The sequence below is a fragment of the Lipotes vexillifer genome, unplaced genomic scaffold, assembly GCF_000442215.2.
Source record: "Lipotes vexillifer unplaced genomic scaffold, Lipotes_vexillifer_v1.1 scaffold1018, whole genome shotgun sequence".
Classification (NCBI taxonomy): Eukaryota; Metazoa; Chordata; class Mammalia; order Artiodactyla; family Lipotidae; genus Lipotes; species Lipotes vexillifer.
In genome coordinates, this window is record NW_006782724.1 from 2072842 (window position 1) to 2093123 (window position 20282).

A 20282-nucleotide genomic window follows, 5' to 3' on the forward strand; every position below is an offset into this window, starting at 1 on the left:
AAAGACCATGACATTTTTAATGGCTGTATAGTATTCATTGAATAGATAAACTATCATTTTAATAGCAGTTTCTTATTAATATACATTTATGTTTGTCATTTTATCTGTTCCTGCTGGTATTATTATTACCATTAGAGTCGTAGAAAATGGATAGCACATTTTTGTTTTGTTATTTGTTGGTCATATTAACTCCAGAAAGATGTGCCATTTTGGTCTGCCTATTGGGAATTAAGATTTCCCTTTTCCACATAACCCTGCCGATACTTGGTTTCATCAATCTGTCAGTCTGAGCAATCTTTTCTTAGATATATTATCTAGTTATATTTCTTAAGCTAATTTTTGTGTCATTTTTCTATTTTATTCATTTTCCTATTAAGTTATAACAGCTTTTGTATATAGTTACATGTTCATATTTTTTAATATATGTATTTGTTTGAAACTGATTTAAAAATAATATTGTAATGAGTATTTTAAAACTCAAGAATTACCTAATATTAAAGTCTAAATTCCAGAAAGCATTTTTCTTTCATTTTTTTCTAGCCATGCTTGCACATTTTTCTGGAACAGGATTTCAACAATTTTTTCATGCATTTAATATAGAAACCTAAATTGATCTTTATTACTTCTCCAATTTCTATATGAATTACTAAAACTTTTAATGAAAGTATCATTTTCTCTTAGCAAAGAATATTGGCACATTGTAAAAACTTTTCAAATAATACAGAAATGAAATTTTTCAAATAATACAGTATTAATAAGAAAGTGAAAAGAATTTGAAATCCCAGTACATAAACTAACCATTTTCTTTTTTTTTTTTCCCCTAACTTTGGTGATATTCTGTAAGATATTTCTCTGTGCGTAGATTCATAAATGTATTGTTTTGAAATTGGGATCATTCTCTGAGACCAGCTTTTGTCACTTAACGATCATAAGATTTAGCATCTTTCCATGTCAGTAAATCACTGTTTATTTATATCATCATTTTTGATTGCTCTAACATAATTTTAAGTAATTATCTACTGGTAAATATTTGGGTAATTTAGTTCTTTCAGCTGTATTTTACAACTACTGTATAAATAATGTGACAATGAACATCTCTCTGTACATTTTCGCATTATATCCTTGGAAAAATTTCCTAAAATTGGAATTATTTTGATAAATATAGTGAAATTGTTCTCTAGAATAGTTGTATTGTGTCGCACTACCTTCCCACTATATAGTAGATACTTTCCACTCCATTATCAATCCCAGGCATTATTTATTTATTGCCAGTACTATTGGTAAAAGAATTATCTTGACGTTTTAAGTTGCGTATGTTGAATATCCTGATATCCTTACTCCTGTCTTATGTTGAATTTGGGCAGGGGGTCGTTTATCCTTTTCTGTACTTTTAAGAACCTTTTTTTATGTACTAGCGTTGTTAATACATGATTTGTCATATATTTCCCCTTTTGTTGTTTGTCTTTAAACTTTGTTTATAGTTTTTACCTTACTATAACTTAGAGTTTTTCCATGGTGATGTTTGTTGTTGTTTTCATTTTATCAGGCATTCTGGCTTTCCAGAGATGTTTATAAAGGTTTTTCCTGCTCCAAGATGCTAATCTCCTCCATTTTATCTGTTTTATTTATTTATTTATTTATTTTTGCCTCTAAATGTTCAACCTCTGTGGAGTTTAGCTTAGTAAAAGAAGAAAGGGATATAGATCCGCTTTGTTTTTCCTTTACGGCCAGCGCAGTTATCCCAACACCGTATATTGAATTCGTATTCCCATTGATTTGAGTGTGTCATTCCATACTTTTTCCTCCACCTATGCATGTGTTTGTTTTTAGACTCTTATTTTTCTCATTAATATATTTGTTGAATTTTTTGCACTTGTACAAACTTTTAAGATTATTGAAGTTTTGAAAATTATTAATATATTGATATGTGGTAGAGCAAGACTCCCCTAGATAGAAACAGGCAAATAAGCATATAAAAAACTAAAAATGTTTTAAATCCAGAGTATCACTCAACTCCCTCCTCCCAAACGCCTTGATTGTTCTGTCAACCAATTCTTCTAAAATCCTTAAGGAACATGTAATTCTAATGCTTTTTATATTGTTCTAAAACATAAAGAAAGAAGTAAAACTTGCAAGCCTTTCACAAAAACAGCATCACATTAATAGGAGAACTTAATAAAGGCAGCACACAATAGACCAGTCCTTAATTAGGCTAGTTTCTAATTTATGAATACAAATAATATCAATATCAAAAATTCTAAATATCTCTTCGGTACGAATTCTCACTATCTGAACTTCTGTGGTTAAAACTCAGGAAATAAATATGTTCAGGTCAATTTCGGGGTGAATTCTTGATCTCCAGATTCTCAGTACTTGCACATAAATGAGCAATATCCATAACAAAATAGAATTAATTATAGAATGGCCAGGATAGTTCATTATTAAGAATCTCTTAATGTAATAATAGTATTATTGTTATTTAATACCATCAATGGATTAAATAAGTCAAGGGAAACAGGGATTCTTTCTGTAGGTGTTGAAAAGGGCAGTGTAATAAAATTTACATTGTTTCATGTGTTAACCTCTAAATAAAAAAAGGATATGTTGATGATTCTTTAGCTTGATAAAGCGTATCTGACAGAAACCAGCAGCCAGCATCACACTTAAGAGGAAAATCATAGAAGAATTCTCTTTAAAAGAAACAATTCAGTGGAACAGTACATAGCTTTTGAAAAGATTGAAATGGTTTTCTATGTTCCGGATGAAAAGATTTTGAAGATATTTTGCCAAGAGTAGCTGAGTGATCATATTTGTTTAAAAAGGAAGAAAAAGATAAAATTTCTAGAAAAGTACCTATAATACTGAGAACTCAACCTTGGGAGAGTAACAACTGTCTTATGTACTCTTAATATGTATGAGTGAGTGACTTTTACAATTAAAAAAGAGTCAAAATTCCTTGTACACACTTAATTCTTTCTAGATTCTCTCCTTTTCTCTTGTTCTCTATGACTATTCTAGGCCAGTACCACATTTTTGATTATCCTGACTCTTGTACGGACTTAGCAAAAGGATTTGGGAGCTGGACAGAACTGGCTTTGGACAGGGGCTCTGTCAATAAACAGAGTAGAGTTACTTAGCTTTTCTGAAGCTCAATTTCCTTACCTTCAAATGTGGATTTGTTTCTACCTCACTCTTTTGTATATATATTAAACGAAGTAAAATCCATAGAGCTCTGAGCAGGGTGCCTAGCAGATAGCAAGTGGTGACCTTTTGCTACTCTGTCTCCCCTAATTATGTAGAGTTTGGCTAACTTAAATTTTGATGGGACAAATAGCTTTCTTCCCCCCTTTGGCCATACCACGCTGCTTGTGGGACCTTAGTTCCCCAACTAGGGATCGAACCCGTGCCCTCGCCAGTGAAAGCTCAGAGCCCTAACCACTGGACAACCAGGGAATTCCTTTTTTTTTTTTTTTTTTTTTTTTTTTTTGATAGGACGAATAGCTTTTGGTTTTCGGTCCATCTGTGCTGTTTTGGTAGCATGGGTATGTTGTCTTTTATCTTCTCACTCGAGACCTAAATCTGTTAAATTGTTTTGTTTTCTAATTACTCTTGCAGTTGAGGGCGCATGCAGTGGATATTAATGGAAACCAAGTGGAGAACCCGATTGACATTGTCATCAATGTTATTGACATGAATGATAACAGACCTGAGTTCTTACACCAGGTTTGGAATGGGACGGTTCCTGAGGGATCAAAGCCTGGTAAGTTCAAAGATCATAATTTGGAGATTGCTTGAGGAAATGCAATGTAATCCAACACGTATATAAGCAGGATAAGGAGAAATCACGTGAGCCTTTTGTGTCATTTTCTTTCATTCATGCTGCTTTTAGGCAAAAAGGAAGGTAACTTAGGGAAAAAGAGACTGAAGAGAGAAAACAGAAAAATACCCCTCTACTGCCTACAATAACTTTTTCCACCTTTGAAAAAATATACGCTACAGTATCTGACTCTAGACTGTAAAATCTATACAATCCTTTGATTCTGCTATGGTTGATAAAGGCCATGCAGCTAGAAAGTGAACACTGGAAGACCAGGGGCTTTCTGTTTGTAAAGTATAGATTTTATCTTATTAGTCATAGCAGCACCTAAAACAACTGGAGTGTCTTAAAACACGTGGCGTTCCTAGGACCAGGCAGTGGGGCAAAACCAAAAGCAGAGAGGGGGATTGGTGACAGCTGAGACTGCTGTTCTCTAGCTACACAAGATACTTACTTTCAGGGTGACCCTAATGTCTTCTGCAGCTCTTGCATTTAAACTAGTGTCATGGAAAGTGACCTAGTCTAGAAAGAGCAGTTGCCAGAAAGCCTCTCGCCATTGTGAAGTGATATTTGACCAAGATTTTAAATTCCTGTACTGAAAACCCTGTAAACTTCAGTCACAGTGGAATACCAAGGCCAGAAAGTTTGGAAAACTTGTGGACGAGAAAATCAGTTGGGATAGAGATGGTAAAAGGAAACGCTTTGCCAGCTTTCCTGAGATGTTTGGGTATTTAGAGAGACTTAATTAATTATAGTTTAATATTTTGTATGTAAGAAAGCCTCGACATTTAAACTTACGCTATGCGTTTCCTTCGTCATCTATACTGGATTTGCCTAAGCCAATTTATAGATATAGCCAACTATGCCTTAAACTGGCACTTTTCCTGGTCCAAATACACTTGTCTGTATCCTCAGAAGAGTTGGGTGTGCAGGCAGCTGGGTGGGAAGACAGGGCCTGTGCCGGAAGTTCAACCATCTGTGGCTCTGAGTCACATTTCAGAGTCGCATTCGTCAGTATTTTAAAATACAGGAAAAAAAAAAAATCAAAAAATGTTAAACATATCCTTACTAAAACACAAGGCTTTTACATATATTCTAAGGATAAATAAACGTTGTGCTTTTTTGCCTGGGGAAGGTTTTTGGTCTTTAAAATCATTCATTCTCTTTTTTCCTCTATTATTTCTAATTTTATCAAAAGTATTGTTTCATAAAAATTGTCAAAAATAAACCATTACAGATATGTTTATTACGCATCTGACCATGAATTGCCATAAATCCCTTCCATAAATAAATGACTCTCAATGATCAGGAGACATAAAGACATTTCATGAGTCGATTTCCTGCAGTGTTCTGTAAGTTTGAAAACATCCTTCTAGGCAAGGTTTGATAATGTCATGAATCTTGAGTTAGACTAAGATGCAATATTGTAAGCAGTATTTGGTTCAAGATTCCAAAACATATTTTTTTTGTTTTGTTTTAACCATTCATTCAACAAATGTTTATAGAGCACATGCTGTGTGCCAGGCAGTGTTCTGGCACTGTGGATACAGCAGTGACAAGTTAGTTGTGCCCTGTTGGAGCTTAAAATCTAGTAGAGGAGAAATGTAAAAGGCAAACAAGCAAGTAAATGTGCAGTAAAATTTTGGGAAAAAAATAATCAAAGTTGGCACATAATCAAATAGAGTGTCTTGTTTAGAGGGACAAGCTCTGAAAAGAGATTTGAATTATGCGAACAAGGCTTCGTTAATTCTGGGGCAAAAAAATGTACGCTGTAGAGGGAACAGCAACAGTAAAGGCTCTAGACTAGAACTGACCATAGGGTACTTACAAAGATGGTAGGCTGGAGATGGAACATTTTATAATCCAGTTCTTATAAAGATCACAAAGAACAAACCATCTTTAATAGTAACTACTTTTCTCTCTACTTCTCAATTGCACAGTTCGTCTCGCTAGTTGGAATTTATTTGATACTGGTGCTTTGTAGACTTCCTTTCCACAATATCTAGTAAATTGAAGTCCCTGAGTTTGTTACAATGTTCTTTTAATCTCCTAGGAAATAATGAACCACAATGCAAACCTCCCTATATTCAATGTACCAAAACAGTCATGCATGGAATGATTCCTCACGACCTCAGTAAATGGAGTGTGTGTGCTTACGCAGCTGGCTTACTTTCAGAAAGTGACTTAGGCATTGGGGAGAATCATGCCCAGCATGTCATTTTAGATGTTACTGCGTAACGGAAAAAATACGGCAGAGGGAAGGCATTGGTGGCCATAAAAGAAGTTTCAGATGGCATCTATGTTACTTATTATTTGCATTTTATATCAGTGAAGGTCTAAAGGGGTTCTTTCTTTGAATCATACAGTGAATTTGTCTTCTAAGTACATGGAAACATTGAGTCTTTATAGATGTAAATTAAAAAAATAATCATTTTCCTTTCAAGCATCACAACCATGTTCAGTATTTTTTGAATTGAGTACTGTTCTTATCAGTAGTGTTTTTAATCAAGTCTAAATGATTACATGTTCCTTTGAAAAAGTGGAATGAAGATTGATGGAGAAGGTAAATATACTTTCCGTTTGGGAGACCCTGACATGAAGTGTGACCATTCATTTTCCATGTCTGCTCTGTCTAGGAACATATGTGATGACGGTAACTGCAATTGATGCTGACGATCCAAATGCCCTCAATGGGATGTTGAGGTACAGAATCCTATCCCAGGCACCAAGCAGCCCTTCGCCCAACATGTTTACAATCAACAACGAGACTGGGGACATTATCACAGTGGCAGCTGGACTAGACAGAGAGGTAAGCCAACTGACATCTGTATTTGAATTTGTTTGTAATCTTAAAAGTGCACAGGGTCACATACAGTTTGTCTCCAGGTAATAACATCTCCACAAGATTATTCACGATGCTCACGGTCACGAAGAAATCTGTTGTACTCCTTTCTACAGAACTTCAAGTTGGTCAGATGATCTAGGTATACTGGATAAATCTTTGCTGGTCCGTGTAATACTTAATGTGATCATTGACTAAGTTATGCCAATAACCCTCTAGCATCTAATTTTTACAGTTCTTGGCATTTTCTGTTTTCCCTCGTATTCAAAGGTTTTGGTGAGGAATTAAGTGAAAAGTCATGCCCAAATAAAGTATACATAAGTTTAGGATAATTTTTAACGTTCGTATTTCTAAGAGGCTACAAATAACAGGTATGATGAGTTTTTTGTGGCCTCCTGATTTAGTGCAGAAGAGATGATCTCCTTCCCTTTAACTTTAAATAAGATTAACTTATTTAACAGGTTTGAACACCAAGAATGGCATTCATTCTGCTGACAAGCCTTTAAAGTTATAAATTCAGAGAAACACATTTCTGGCCTAATATTTTGTTGCAAAGGCATAAAATCTTGACAGCATTGAACTATTATGTAGTATCACAAGCTGAGAGGGAATAGGTATTTCAGTCATTGCAGATGGGTCATCTCGCTGTGACAGACCTGAGCCCACCATGCTCCGGCACCCTGCTGTGTTTTGTTCACGTGATTCCTTCTGCCAGGAACGTCTTGCCCATTTTTCTTGATCTTGAACCTTCCAATTCTTCATGCTGCCATTCAAGCCCTGCTTATATCCTTTCTAGCCCTCACAAATTTTTTACACCCTTTCTCTATTCTGTTCTGATCATTTCCTTAGAGATTCTCAAGGTCATTAGTCACCATCGGTAATCACTGTGTGAGTGAATTATCCAGGTGCCAACTCATAGACATCCATGCTTGTAGATTTCTGGCTGAGCCAGCTTTTATAGTGATAAGACCTCATATTATGTGTGTCAAAAGGAACCAACCATTAGACCTACCATACTAAATATTATTGACAAGGATTTTAGGAGTTGTTTTTTATGGCGCTTTATTTGCCTTAGTAAGTAGCATCCACTTGAATTGGATTGAAGAAAACATTACTACTGCAATTCATTATATACGCAAGATAGTGCTAGCAACACTTTAATAAAGTAATATGAGCCAATCAAGATTACTTAATTCACAACCGAGCTGAGACCTTACTTAGGAGTTAGATGTATGGCTATTACATTGTGCTTATTAATTCCCACGTGTCAACAATTCTTCCTCTAGGAATGTTTTGCACCAGAGATTGTTGAAATCTAGCTTTTGCAGTAGTGCCTTTAGTTCAGTGATATTTGGAACATGTATGTCTTTACACCTCTTCCATTACTGTATGATGTACTATTCTTAAATGTCAGTAAATTCAGCATGAATGCTATATTTTATATGAGAATATGGTATATTTTTTAATATTGTCTCTTGAGTGCCAGGCTGCTCACATACTAAGTAGGTATAGCTCATCTCCCAAAGCTAATATTTCTCTTTCATTTCACACTCTCATTGTGAGATACAGAAATGGGGCTTCATCTTGTTTTCATACGGTAATATTCCTATCACATTTAGCCTCACTGTTTTATGAAAAGCAAGAGGCATAGAGAATGAAAGATAGTTTTGCCAAAGCAAACCAACTGTATTTAAAAATCAAAGAGACTGTATTTAGTTTAGAGGGTGAAAGTCGGAAGTCAGGCTGTACTTTGGGTAAGTATGTCTTGCAGTGAATGGAAGCAACTATCCACGACCCGATGAAGTGAATGTGGACGTGAAGTCAAAACTGGTGAATCACGGGTTAGACACAGTATGAGAAATTGCTCCTTAACAGTGAAATTATTAAACACAACAACGAGTTACTAGGGAAAATTATAGAAAACCTTCCTTTCCTAAAAGTCATTTAACACGGGGAAAATGTACCTATCTTGGGTGGTTTATGGTAATTCTGCCTGAGGCCGGTGGTACCTTATTCTGACTTCTCCGGGCCTCCGTGCAGGCTGGAGATGCTTTTATTTCTATTGGAATTCACAATTTTCTTTATGTTGAGTCATTTCCGTTGTCATCCTCCCAGGATGGATGACACCTTTAAGTGATTCCTAATCACTGAAATGCTTACTGAGATTCAGCTTTTTATTTACCTTTCATCTCCAGGTTTAAAAAAATTCCAATTCTTGGGGTTTTTCCAGGCCTAAAGCTGTACCCACCATACTTGCCAGTCATCAATTTTTTAATCTCCACCTGATTTCTTTTTTTTTGGTTTTCTAAATACATTTTAAAAAATTTATTTTATTGAAGTGTAGTTGATTTACAAGGTTATATTAATTTCTGCTGTACTGCAAAGTGATTCAGTTTTACATATATCCTTTTTATCAGTTTTATAAAATATTCTTTTTCATGTTCTTTTTTCCATTATGGTTGATTACAGGATATTGAATATAGTTCCCTGTACTATACAGTAGGACCTTGTTGTTTATCCACCTGACTTCTTGTTGCCTGATTTGGTGGTACCTGGCATTTTCTCCTTCTCTCCAGCTTTTATATGTCCATCTCCTGCCCTTTTCGGTCAGGACTACTGATGAGTTACCCTCTGCTTCACTAGGCTTGAATAATTCTGGCTTTGCCTGTGATGGGCTATTTGACCTTCAGTGTATTAACCTGAAACCTCAGCTCCCCCATCTGTAAATGGGGCTGATAATATTACATCTACTCCATGGGACGGTTGTAAGGATGACGTAACGCAAGGCAGAAAGCGTTCAGGACAGTGTCCAATACATATTAGCTCTCAGTTTCCCTGCTGCCATCGTAAATCCATTCCCAGCATCCAGTGTACGATCACCATCACTTTGACTCTTCATCATAATTTTTCTCATGATGAAGAAAGAATTATGCTTCCTGTTTTCCACGCCAAATAATACGTTTACTCGTGCCCTCAATTCTGTGTTCTCTCCTGAGGGAATGTTCTCCTGTTTTCTGTGGTCTTGGTCTTCCCTCCTCTGCAGGTTCCTTCCTGCAAACCCCACTGGTTCCTTCATAATCCACAACCCACAGCATGAAGTCGGAGCTCTTTAACGTGGCGCTCCAGACCCTCTAGGACACCGGTCCCAAAGCCTTCTTTAGTCCAAGCTCCTAGAATTCCTTACGTCCTGCTAAGGAGCCACTGATGCCCTCCACCCTTACAGCCACATGTCAGTCCTTGTACAGATCTGAACTTTTCTATTCTTCTCTGTCTTTTGTTTCCCCTGCCTGAAGATTTCTGTCCCATCTCTCTATAGAGCAGGCTAATGCTCACTCTCCAAGAGCCGGGTCCTCAGCCCCTCCCCAGGGCGCACACAGTGGCGTGTGTTCCTCCAGATACACGGAGACCGTGTTACATGGACATCATACCTGCCTGCCAGCTCCCGGTATTCACTGAGGTCCATGTGCTTCTCTTTTCACCTCGAACAGGAACCTGGAAGAAAAGTTCAAGTTACTCGATTTTCTTCTTGTCAACACCAGACTCCTAAGAAGGGCAGCCCATACTCACCTCTCACCCCTCCCTTTTCCTGGTCTCCTTGGAATCTGGCTTTCCGCCTCCTTCCCCCACTCAGGATTCACTCAGGCCGTGCTTATATTCCCACTTGCTTGGAGGGCACTCATGTAGCGCAACAATTAATGGTACAGACTCTGGACTCAGAGAGACCTGGAATCAAATCTTTTCTCAGCTGCTTATGACTCAGTGTCAATGGGCAAGCTTCCCTGGCTCCCTAAGCCTTGGTTTCCTCCTCTGTAAAATGGGGATGAAAACAGTCCACCTGCCTTATAGGTTTATTTTGAGGACTAAATGAGACACAATGTAGTGTGGCTCATAGTTAGTGCTCCTTTGCAATAAATGTTATTATTTTATTATCAAGGCCATTCGAACAATGCCCCGGTATACAGTAACCATTCAAAAAAAATTTTTTAGCCCACAAACTTACAAGGTAGATAGCACTGTCAGCCCCATTTCACAGATGAGGGAACTGGGGCTTTGCATTTAAGAATTTGAACAGGGTCACAAACCTGCACTTCCCTCCCAAGTTCTCAGACATTATTACTTACTTGTCCATCCTTGAACTCAATGCATCTTTTCAAAAGCAAACCTATCATCCCCCTAAATCTGTGCTTCCTGAGGAATTTTCTATTTCATGTGATCAGTGTGCCACCTCCCCAGTTTCCCAAGATCATGGTCTATACCTCCCTTTCCTGTGCCCTGCCTTCCATCCACTGATTGATTTAGCCGTCAAGTTCCTCTCAGTCTATCCCCAAGATGCGTCTTGCATTCATTCCTCCCTCCAGGCTTGGAGGACTGGTTGAAGGCACCCTATGAAAGGTTCCTCCCATCACTTCTTCCTACTCTCACTATGGTTGCATTGCACATTTGGCCCTGTGACCCATTCATATTTGTCTCTTTCACTTAATGGCAGCAAAGCCATCTCTGGTTTTGTTCATTATTTTGTCCAGGTAAACACTATACTGCCTGGCACCTAGTAGACATTCATTAAATGTGTGCCAAATGGATGACTGAATGTTCTCACCTCTTTGTTCACTTAGAGCACTCTAGTTCGGGGCTCTAGTTTCAAAAGTGTGGCACACAAGTATAATGGTTTTAACTGATACACATAGGGAAGCCTCTAGGGAAAACCAGAGACCACAAGTCTTTTAGATGCTACTCCATCGAGTAGAGACTGCCAGAGCACAGGCATTGTATTGTGTTTAGTTTTAGAGTTATATTTATGGCAAGTGATGCTAGTTTTCCATTTACAGTACTTTTACAATAAATTGTTTTTTAAAAGGGAGTTCACGTCAAGATAAATAGTAAGTGACTCATGGTGTAGAAATATGAGGATATAGCAAAATTGGGAAGATGGTATATGAATCAGTTTAGTGGTTTGGGAAACAGTGAGCTAGTCTATGCTTCCAGTATATATGTTTTAATGAATAAATGATAGCTAGCCATGTAAATAAGGAGATGGTTTTTCCCAAACCTGAAATGATTTTTATAATACAATGCAAGGCCCAAGGTTTCCCATACATTCATCCACCAGCTACAGATTCAAAAGCATTTGTCCCTTGCTTATGCTGTGTCAGGCATTACGCTATATGCCAGGGACATAAACGTCTGCAAAGCAGTGACCCTGGGGAGGGGTGTGGGTATGTGTGTATGTAGCTGGGGAGGACAGACAGATGGACTGACGACAGCCTCAGAAACTAGAAACAGTGGTAGAGGTGTGTCCTGAGTAAACAGCTCTTCCTCAAGGACTTTCAGAAGTCATCTCTGAGGTGACTTTAAGCTTCGTGTTTGCTAGGCTCGGATAAAGGGGGAAGGGTATTCAGGGCCAGGGTTTCTCAACCTCGGCTCTGTTGACATCTTGGACAGGATAAGTCTCTGTTGTGGGAGCCTGTCCTGTGCATCGTAGGTGTTTAGTAGCGTCTGTGGTCTCTACCCATTAGACGTCAGTAGCACTCACTACCCAGTTGTGACAACCAGAAATGTCTCAGGTTATTGACAGATATCCCCTGGGGGAGATGTAGGGCAAAATCGCTCCAGTTAAGAACCACTGATTCAGGCAGAGGAAAATGCCAAATGCAATGGTGCAGGGATGCCATAGGCATTTGAAGATAAATACAAACAGCTCAAGGTATGGGGTCAGTGAATGGAAGGTGAGAGCTTTGGTGGGAAAGGTGAGTCACAGACATGGAAGGATTGACAGCAAGCAGAGGGGTTGAGACTGTGTCCTTTCTAGAACAGAAAGCAGGGAAATGTTTTTAAGCAAAGCCCCCTTGATCAGATGCGAAACTATGAGGATGGGAAGTCAAATTCTTATGAAATCTAAATGTCAGTCATTCAGAACCAGATGCCAAGTGACTAAATTAGGCAAGAAGCTCTAAATAGTTTGGTTGTCTAAAACATAGACCACGATGACTTCCTTACTAAATGTAAAAGCATTTTGCCAATCAGGCACTTAAAATTGGAGATTATATTATTTACCAAGTTGGTATTTTTCTTTACTCGAAGAAACACTGCATTTTAGAAATAACAATGTTCTTTTGTAACTTAGATATCTGAAGACTCGCTTGAAGCAATAGGAAATTTCAAGTATTAGCTACTGATCCCAATATTTCAGCTCAGTGGAAAACTGTACATATTATGCTTATATAATTCTAAAGATCACTGTAAAGTAGACATTAACAAAGAACCATATCTCCAGATAATACCTATGTACATTTTTTATCTTCTGTAAAAAATTCCATTTTTTTCTTTTTTGAGAATGTTCATCTGTTTCTGCAAATAGCAGCCAACAAAAATGGCATTTCAAAGTCATAACAAATTTTTATTTTTCATGGTTTTCAGCTGGGAGGCTGAATTGAATGCCCTACAAAATTCTCTTGTTAACTGTGAGAGCATTAAGCCGAAATGACACTCTTGATTGGGAATGGAAATCATTGAGAAATATTTTAGCCTATGTAAGCGTTATGGTGAGGGGTTGTGGGTTAAGAAAAATTTAAATGGCTCAACCAACACTATTCCTTTGTTTCTTTTTTTTTTCCAATCAAAAAAGTGGGTGTTTTTTTGGAAGACAAAGGAAAAGGAACTGAAATAACTGCTAGAGATTGGCGTCTTGGTGGACAGACACTAAAAATTGAATGTGTGAGGTTTGACTTTCCCTCCTACCCCTTTCTTTGCCTTTTGCCTTTCCCACTGACAACTAAAGCAAAAGCTACAATTTGTGTCTGTTCTCTCTAAGCTCCAGAAATCCCTCAAGAGTGGCCATTCATAATGTTGGCTATGTTTAGAATTAGAGAAAACTACTCTTTGCAGTGACTGTTTATTTTTGTATGAAGAAGTGAGTTTTGTTGTTCAGGATGTTTTAACATTTTTCAATGATCTACGTTTTTTATCTGTGCCAATTTCCACAGAGATTTCTAATGATTTCAGGTATTTGTTTTGTTTAGGTTTTCCTAATACAGAACTTCATCAACTAGTGCTGTAGACATTTCAGACGATCTCAAGATTTTTCTCTTAGATACATTACAGCTGAATATGGCTCCCCTTTAAAAACTTCAGTCTGGAATTTGAAAGCAGTGCTGCCTATTTGATAATAACCATCTATATGAAAATGTATCCGTATTCATTATAGGTCTGTGGACCCAATGAGTGTTATGCCCAAATAGCAGTCCACTGAGTATGCAACTATTAAATACCTACCGTGTTACAAAATGAAGGATATAGACATAAACCCTTTATTCTGGTTTTGACTTCATCTAACAATGTCTCTCTCCTCTATAGTTGTAAATAGTATATACTAATGGAAATTCGGAGAAAATTTCTGTATCAACCTTGTTATAATAGAAAGAACATCTTTAAGGATCTATAAAAGGAAAGCATATATACTTTATGAATTATATATGCTTTCTTCTCTCTCAAGTTTCTTTATTGTTTTCAGTATCCTAAAGCAAGTAGAAATTAACGTATGAGAAAGTAAATACAAACCACATGACTTGAATGCTTGATGACAATGTTGTGAAGTTCAGAAGAAAAAGAAAGGTTGAGACCAGATGGAAGTTTCAGCTTCGCAGTGAATTTCACACATCTGCCACGCTTTCCTTTCCGCCAGTAGAGGCGAAAACATATAGTTAAATCTCTCTAGACAAGGACCAGACCTGTGCTTCACAAGTTAAAGTAAACTCCACTTGGGAGATTTTGAGTCCTGTTAATCAGGGTGAATAATGCTATGCTTTCCATGTGTAATCAAGAGCCATTTACAGAACAACTGTTACGTCTTCTTGAGGAATTCGTTTCATTTAAGTTGTTATCTTTATGTCTTTTTAGAAAGTGCAACAGTATACGTTAATAATTCAAGCTACAGACATGGAAGGCAATCCCACATATGGCCTTTCAAACACAGCCACGGCTGTCATCACGGTGACAGATGTCAATGACAATCCTCCAGAGTTTACTGCCATGACAGTAAGTACAGACCGTCACTCACAGAAGTCTAGGCCTGTGGTCCATTACTGAGAAGTTTTGTCATGAATAATAAATGCGTTAAACAGAGCTGGAACTTGCTTCATTCTTTTCATTGTAGAATGGCTACTGACTCCTAAGTTTCCTGTCACTTACACCAGGGTTTTAAATAAGGCACCGAAGTAATTTGTTTTTTCGTTCTCTCCAAGTCCACTGATAAAGTTGTTAAAACATGCTGCCTGGAAGAAATGCCCTAAAAAGACTTCATGCTGTTATAACAAAATATTCATAAATATCTTCAGGTGCACAAACCACGTGACTGATAGATGCTACTTTGTCAGCATATAATTATGATCTCTTGAGTAAAATGATTTCCTTTAGACAAGTCCTTTACTCCTGCCCACTCCCCCCCACGATTAATCACCCAGATACTCACAGAAGGACACTAACTTTAATATTAATGAAACTGTAACATAATTTCAAAAAAAAAATTTGAGGGCTGAAAAAAGTTATAGTATTTTTAAAGTCAAACATAAATGCTGTGATTACCTGCATTACTAATCTCCTCGTTTACTGTGGATAATGAAGATTTAATGGGGTGGTAAAATCGGGGCAGTGTGGTTATCAAGACACACTGTCCTTCAGCGGTGCCTGTCGCTCCTCTGACAGCTTTGTCTTTTCTTATAGTTCTATGGCGAAGTCCCTGAAAACAGGGTAGATATCATAGTTGCTAATCTAACTGTGACAGACAAGGATCAGCCCCACACGCCAGCCTGGAACGCAGTCTACAGAATCAGCGGCGGGGACCCCGCCGGGCGCTTTGCCATTCAAACCGACCCCAACAGTAACGATGGCTTAGTCACCGTAGTAAAAGTAAGTGAGATGGTCTCTCTGATGGCCCCTCTGCAGCAACCCATATATGCCACCTACCCCTTAGTTTGTTATTGAATCTCAGGACTTTTTTCTTTTGAACATCTCTGAATCTGAGTTAATGTATTTGGAGGAGTCACATTTGTTATTTTTCACTTATGCCGAGGCCAACGTAGATAGTCTCACTTTATCCCTGGAATATGATTGTGTTTCAGTCATCGGGGAGTTTTAACAGTGAAGACAGGACAGCCCTCAACAGTGCTGTCAGTGCCATGGATATGTTAGTGATATGTCACATCATGGATTTTTGATGGCCAATTGATAGCTATTAAGAAGGATGCCCCACACGTACTATTCTTATGTCTACAGGTTGCTATTAGAGTATTGGCTCAGGGAACAAACTAGAAAATATCACAGACGTAATACAGGGTGAGTGTAGGCAAGGAGAGGGCCTATGCTCGTAAAAGGTTTCGAATTTACATTGCTGTTTTTTTTTTTAAGTATTAGCTTGCATTTCCTTTTGTGGTTTTTTTTTTATTTTTTAGATTTTTTATTTAATTTTGGCCGCGTTGGGTCTTTGTTGCTGCACGTGGGCTTTCTCCAGTTGCTGTGAGCGGGGGCCACTCCCTGCCATGGCACGCGGGCTTCTCATTACGGTGGCCTCCCCCATCGTGGATCACTGGGCTCCAGGCGCACTGGCCCCAGCAGTTGTGGCTCGCGGGCTCTAGAGCACAGGCTCAGTAGTTGTGGCGCACGGGCTTAGTTGCTCTGCGGCATGTGGGATCTTCCCGGACCAGGGCTCGAGCCCGCATCCCCTGCATTGGCAGGCGGAGGTCAACCACTGTGCCACCAGGGAAGTCCCTACATTGCTGTTTTTAAGTGCTATTTTCAAGACTTTAAGAAATTGGTTCTTCTGATCCTTAATTGTCAAAAAATAAATAAAACAAAGCTGAGCGCCGGAAGTAAAAGGGATGTTAACTTCAAGGGTAACAAATAGATGGTACTAACGGATGGAAGAGGGCTTTTTTTTTTTTTTTTTTTTTTTGGGGTGGCCTCTCCCATTGCAGAGCACAGGCTCCAGCCGCACAGGCTCAGCGGCCATGGCTCACGGGCCCAGCCGCTCCGTGGCATGTGGGATCTTCCCAGACCGGGTCACGAACCCGTGTCCCCTGCATCAGCAGGCGGACTCTCAACCACTGCGCCACCAGGGAAGCCCCGGAAGAGCTCTTTGAAGCGATCATCTCTTTTTAGCCACCCAGGGAAGAGAGCTGCTTCTTTGCCTCGCATCCCAACATTCTTGATTCGTAAAGGAACCTGAATGTTGGTCTTACAGAGAAAGGTGTACCAAGGGCTCTGTTGCCAAAAATGTTATATGTGTGTGAGTAGAATGGTAATCTCCCCCTTGAGGTGGGAGTGGGAAATTCTCTGAACACAGCATAGTGAGTGACAGCGCCACCCCTCTGTGTCCGAATCCCAGCTCTGCCCTTTGTAGTGGAGACAACATGGCAGGGTTTTTAAGCCTCAGGTTCTTACACAGACAGTGAGGAGATAACTGGCACCTGAGTCTCAATGTTGTTCTGTGGGATAAATAAGCTTAATACCCATTAAAGGTCTTAGCAAAAGTAAATGTTGTCAGGGATGTTTGATGGAGCTAATGCGCTTACTCAAAAGAATTGTCTTCTTTCTTGGCTTCTTTGCTGTCTTGTTGAAAATAATTCAGAAAGGGAAGTTGAACTGGGGATTGTAGAGTGAGAGGGAAGAAACTCTGAAGAGTTGAGGAGGTGGTCTAGGTGAAGAAACTGGTGTGGTCTGTGCTAATATTGTGGCTTTCTCGTAGCTGCTGCCCTTGGTCCTTCTTAGACTCTCCAGGATGCCATGAGAGCTCTCCAAGCTCTTTTTTTCATACTGTTATGCACAGTAATGCTTACCTACACCTCAGCTAGAAGATGATCAGGGAAATTAAGAGGGAAAGTCCAGTCTGGTCCCTTGACTCCTGGTAACTTTTCTATTGACAATGGGATTCAGTGGAACTCTGGAAGTTAATATTTACATTAAGGTTATTTGCTCATTACCTTTATCTAGAGTGGCATTCTTAGATTTGGGATTTGTACAGAGCAGTAAAATCCCCAAAATTATTTTGGAAAACAGCCAGAAAAAATAAAGTTTTTAGTTTGCTAACTAAGGAAAAAATAAAAGTCCTTCTACCTACAAACACTACTGTTTATTTAAGGTGTATATGTGTGTGTACTCTAAAATGTATACTTCAAATTATGAATGATACTTTTAAATAGAGTAAGTTTAGCTTTATGAGGAAAAAAAAATCACATTTTCTAGTTTTTTGTTTTGTCCACTTCATCACAGACTGGTAAAAGCTTTCCTGGATGAGGCGTGGTCTTTGTACCAATGTTTGAGAGTACAATCTACGCCATCATGTTCTCACTTGATCCCAGATTATTTAGTATTTTTTTTATTTTTGGTCAACAGTGCTGTTCTTAAGAATAACTAAGTTGTTAGATGTAGCTAAATAAATACAGTGTGCAATAGTAATAAGCATTATTTTGTGAACATAAATCTTTGAAATGCCCAAGATATATAAATATCTTATATAAGTAGGTTAAATTACGATAAGTGTTTCAGTCAGTGGCCATGCTAATGCATATTTTGCAGAAATTTGAGAGGAACCTATGGTGTAGTGAATGAAAAATTAATGTTTTAGAAATGGAGTTGCTAGAAGGATAAACTGCAGAATGCAGATATTCTTATTTCCTGCAAAAATATGGTTTCTCTTTTTCAAAAAATTTTTTTATTTTTCCAGCCAATCGACTTTGAAACAAATAGGATGTATGTCCTTACTGTCGCTGCAGAAAATCAAGTGCCATTAGCCAAGGGTATTCAGCACCCACCTCAGTCAACTGCAACTGTGTCTGTCACAGTTATTGATGTGAATGAAAACCCTTATTTTGCCCCAAATCCTAAGATCATTCGCCAAGAAGAAGGTCTTCACGCCGGTACCATGTTAACAACGTTCACTGCTCAGGACCCAGATCGATATATGCAGCAAAATATTAGGTATCAAATGCCATTTTGTAATTTACGTTCTGTTCTATGCTGTGCACAAAATCTATTCACCATTTGAGCGAGAAATTTTCATTAGCACCCAAACTCCTTATTACAAGATTATTTTTAATTCTTTGATGAAGTTTCCTCAGTGGATCCATGAGTATATTATATCGGAAATATAAGATGGACTACTCATGTATTATTTAAAGAAGTAAGTTTTCAGCCTCTTTTCTCCTGTCCTCTTTCCTTTTTTAAAATCTTTAGTAATAATTTAGCCTGTGCTTTTATGCCAGCCATCACATAAAGTTTCTCCTGTGAGTAAATAGGGAAGTCTCAGAAGCTTATAACATTTCTCTCTTCCCCACACATCAGGAAGAAAAGAAAACTCCTGCCAACACCAAGATATAAGAGCTAATTATTTTCATCCCTCACCTGTACAGTGGTTATAGGACTTACAAAACATATCTGTAAAGATTTCCAGCCTCAGCAAAGTCTAATTTATCCTTCTTAATGAGGGAGTAGGTGGTTGGCAGAGCATACTCCACATGACTATTATCCATCGCTGGTGATGGTAATTTTTAAAACTAGCTCATATTTTATTTAACTTCTTTCAGAACTGTTGCTAACAGATAAATAACTGTATATCTTCTTCATTTCTCAATACATTGGAATCAAGATAGAGAAATAGCTAGTGAATAGGTATACTGGACTCCTGCAAATTTTTACCTCTCAAAACATAGGATATGTTTTCCAATTTGTCTATTGGTTTCCCAAGCTTGAAAAGCTTATCCCCACGCCAAATAAAAAAGGAGGTTAAGCTGATACAGATAAATCTGCTCAGACCATGGGACTTGCTTTGAAGGGTGTAGTTCTGAGGCTTGACCCAGGTGGGGAGATCCTAGGAGGAATGGGAATTGGTGGTGGGGGGAGGGGGGCGGTCCTCCCCACTGTGACCACATCTCCACCATGATAAGGTGGTAAACGTTTTAGGAGTGTTCTGTGATAGAAAATTCAACTTCTATTAAAATTTCTATTAAGCCCTATACATTAGGGCTCCTGCTCACTTAGAAGATATATTTGAGCTATTTTTTCTGCACCATTGCTATCCTATGAACTAGATAACAGCTTAAAATCAGATCTGTCAAATCCCCCTTAACCCCAAACTGCAGTAGGGAGACTGGGCTCCTGGTCTTTCCCCTGGAACACCTATGCAATGTTTCCTGTGCGCCTGCCCACGCAGCACACAACCTTCATGTACCTCCCCAAACCACTGCCACAGAAATTCTTTCCCGCGTTACAGCTGCATGTCCAACCATCATCTACAAAAATGCAAGTTAACGCACCGGTTTCATCTGGGACTAAACCTGGAAAATAGGCTTTTTTTTTTTCTTTTTTTTTTTTAACATCTTTATTGGAGGTATAATTGCTTTACAATGGTGTGTTAGTTTCTGCTGTATAACAAAGTGGATCAGCTATACATATACATATATTCCCATTTCCCTGCCATCTTGCATCTCCCTCCCACCCTCCCTATCCCACCCCTCTAGGTGGACACAAAGCACCGAGCTGATCTCCCTGTGCTAGGCGGCTGCTTCCCACTAGCTATCTATTTTACATTTGGTAGTGTATATATGTCAGTGCCACTCTCTCACTTCGTCCCAGCTT

The 20282-nt window shown here is 38.4% G+C and overlaps 1 protein-coding gene across 2 annotated transcripts in view; it reads left to right on the forward strand.

Moving 5' to 3' along the window:
* CDH2 (cadherin 2) overlaps positions 1-20282 on the forward strand; it is a 219928-nt gene that overhangs the window by 161251 nt on the left and 38395 nt on the right. For both annotated transcript variants that reach the window (XM_007455364.1, XM_007455365.1), the window contains 5 exons: positions 3616-3760; positions 6454-6626; positions 14553-14690; positions 15375-15560; positions 18373-18626. In XM_007455364.1, the coding sequence (XP_007455426.1) occupies positions 3616-3760; positions 6454-6626; positions 14553-14690; positions 15375-15560; positions 18373-18626 (896 nt within the window). The remainder of the gene's footprint in view (positions 1-3615; positions 3761-6453; positions 6627-14552; positions 14691-15374; positions 15561-18372; positions 18627-20282) is intronic.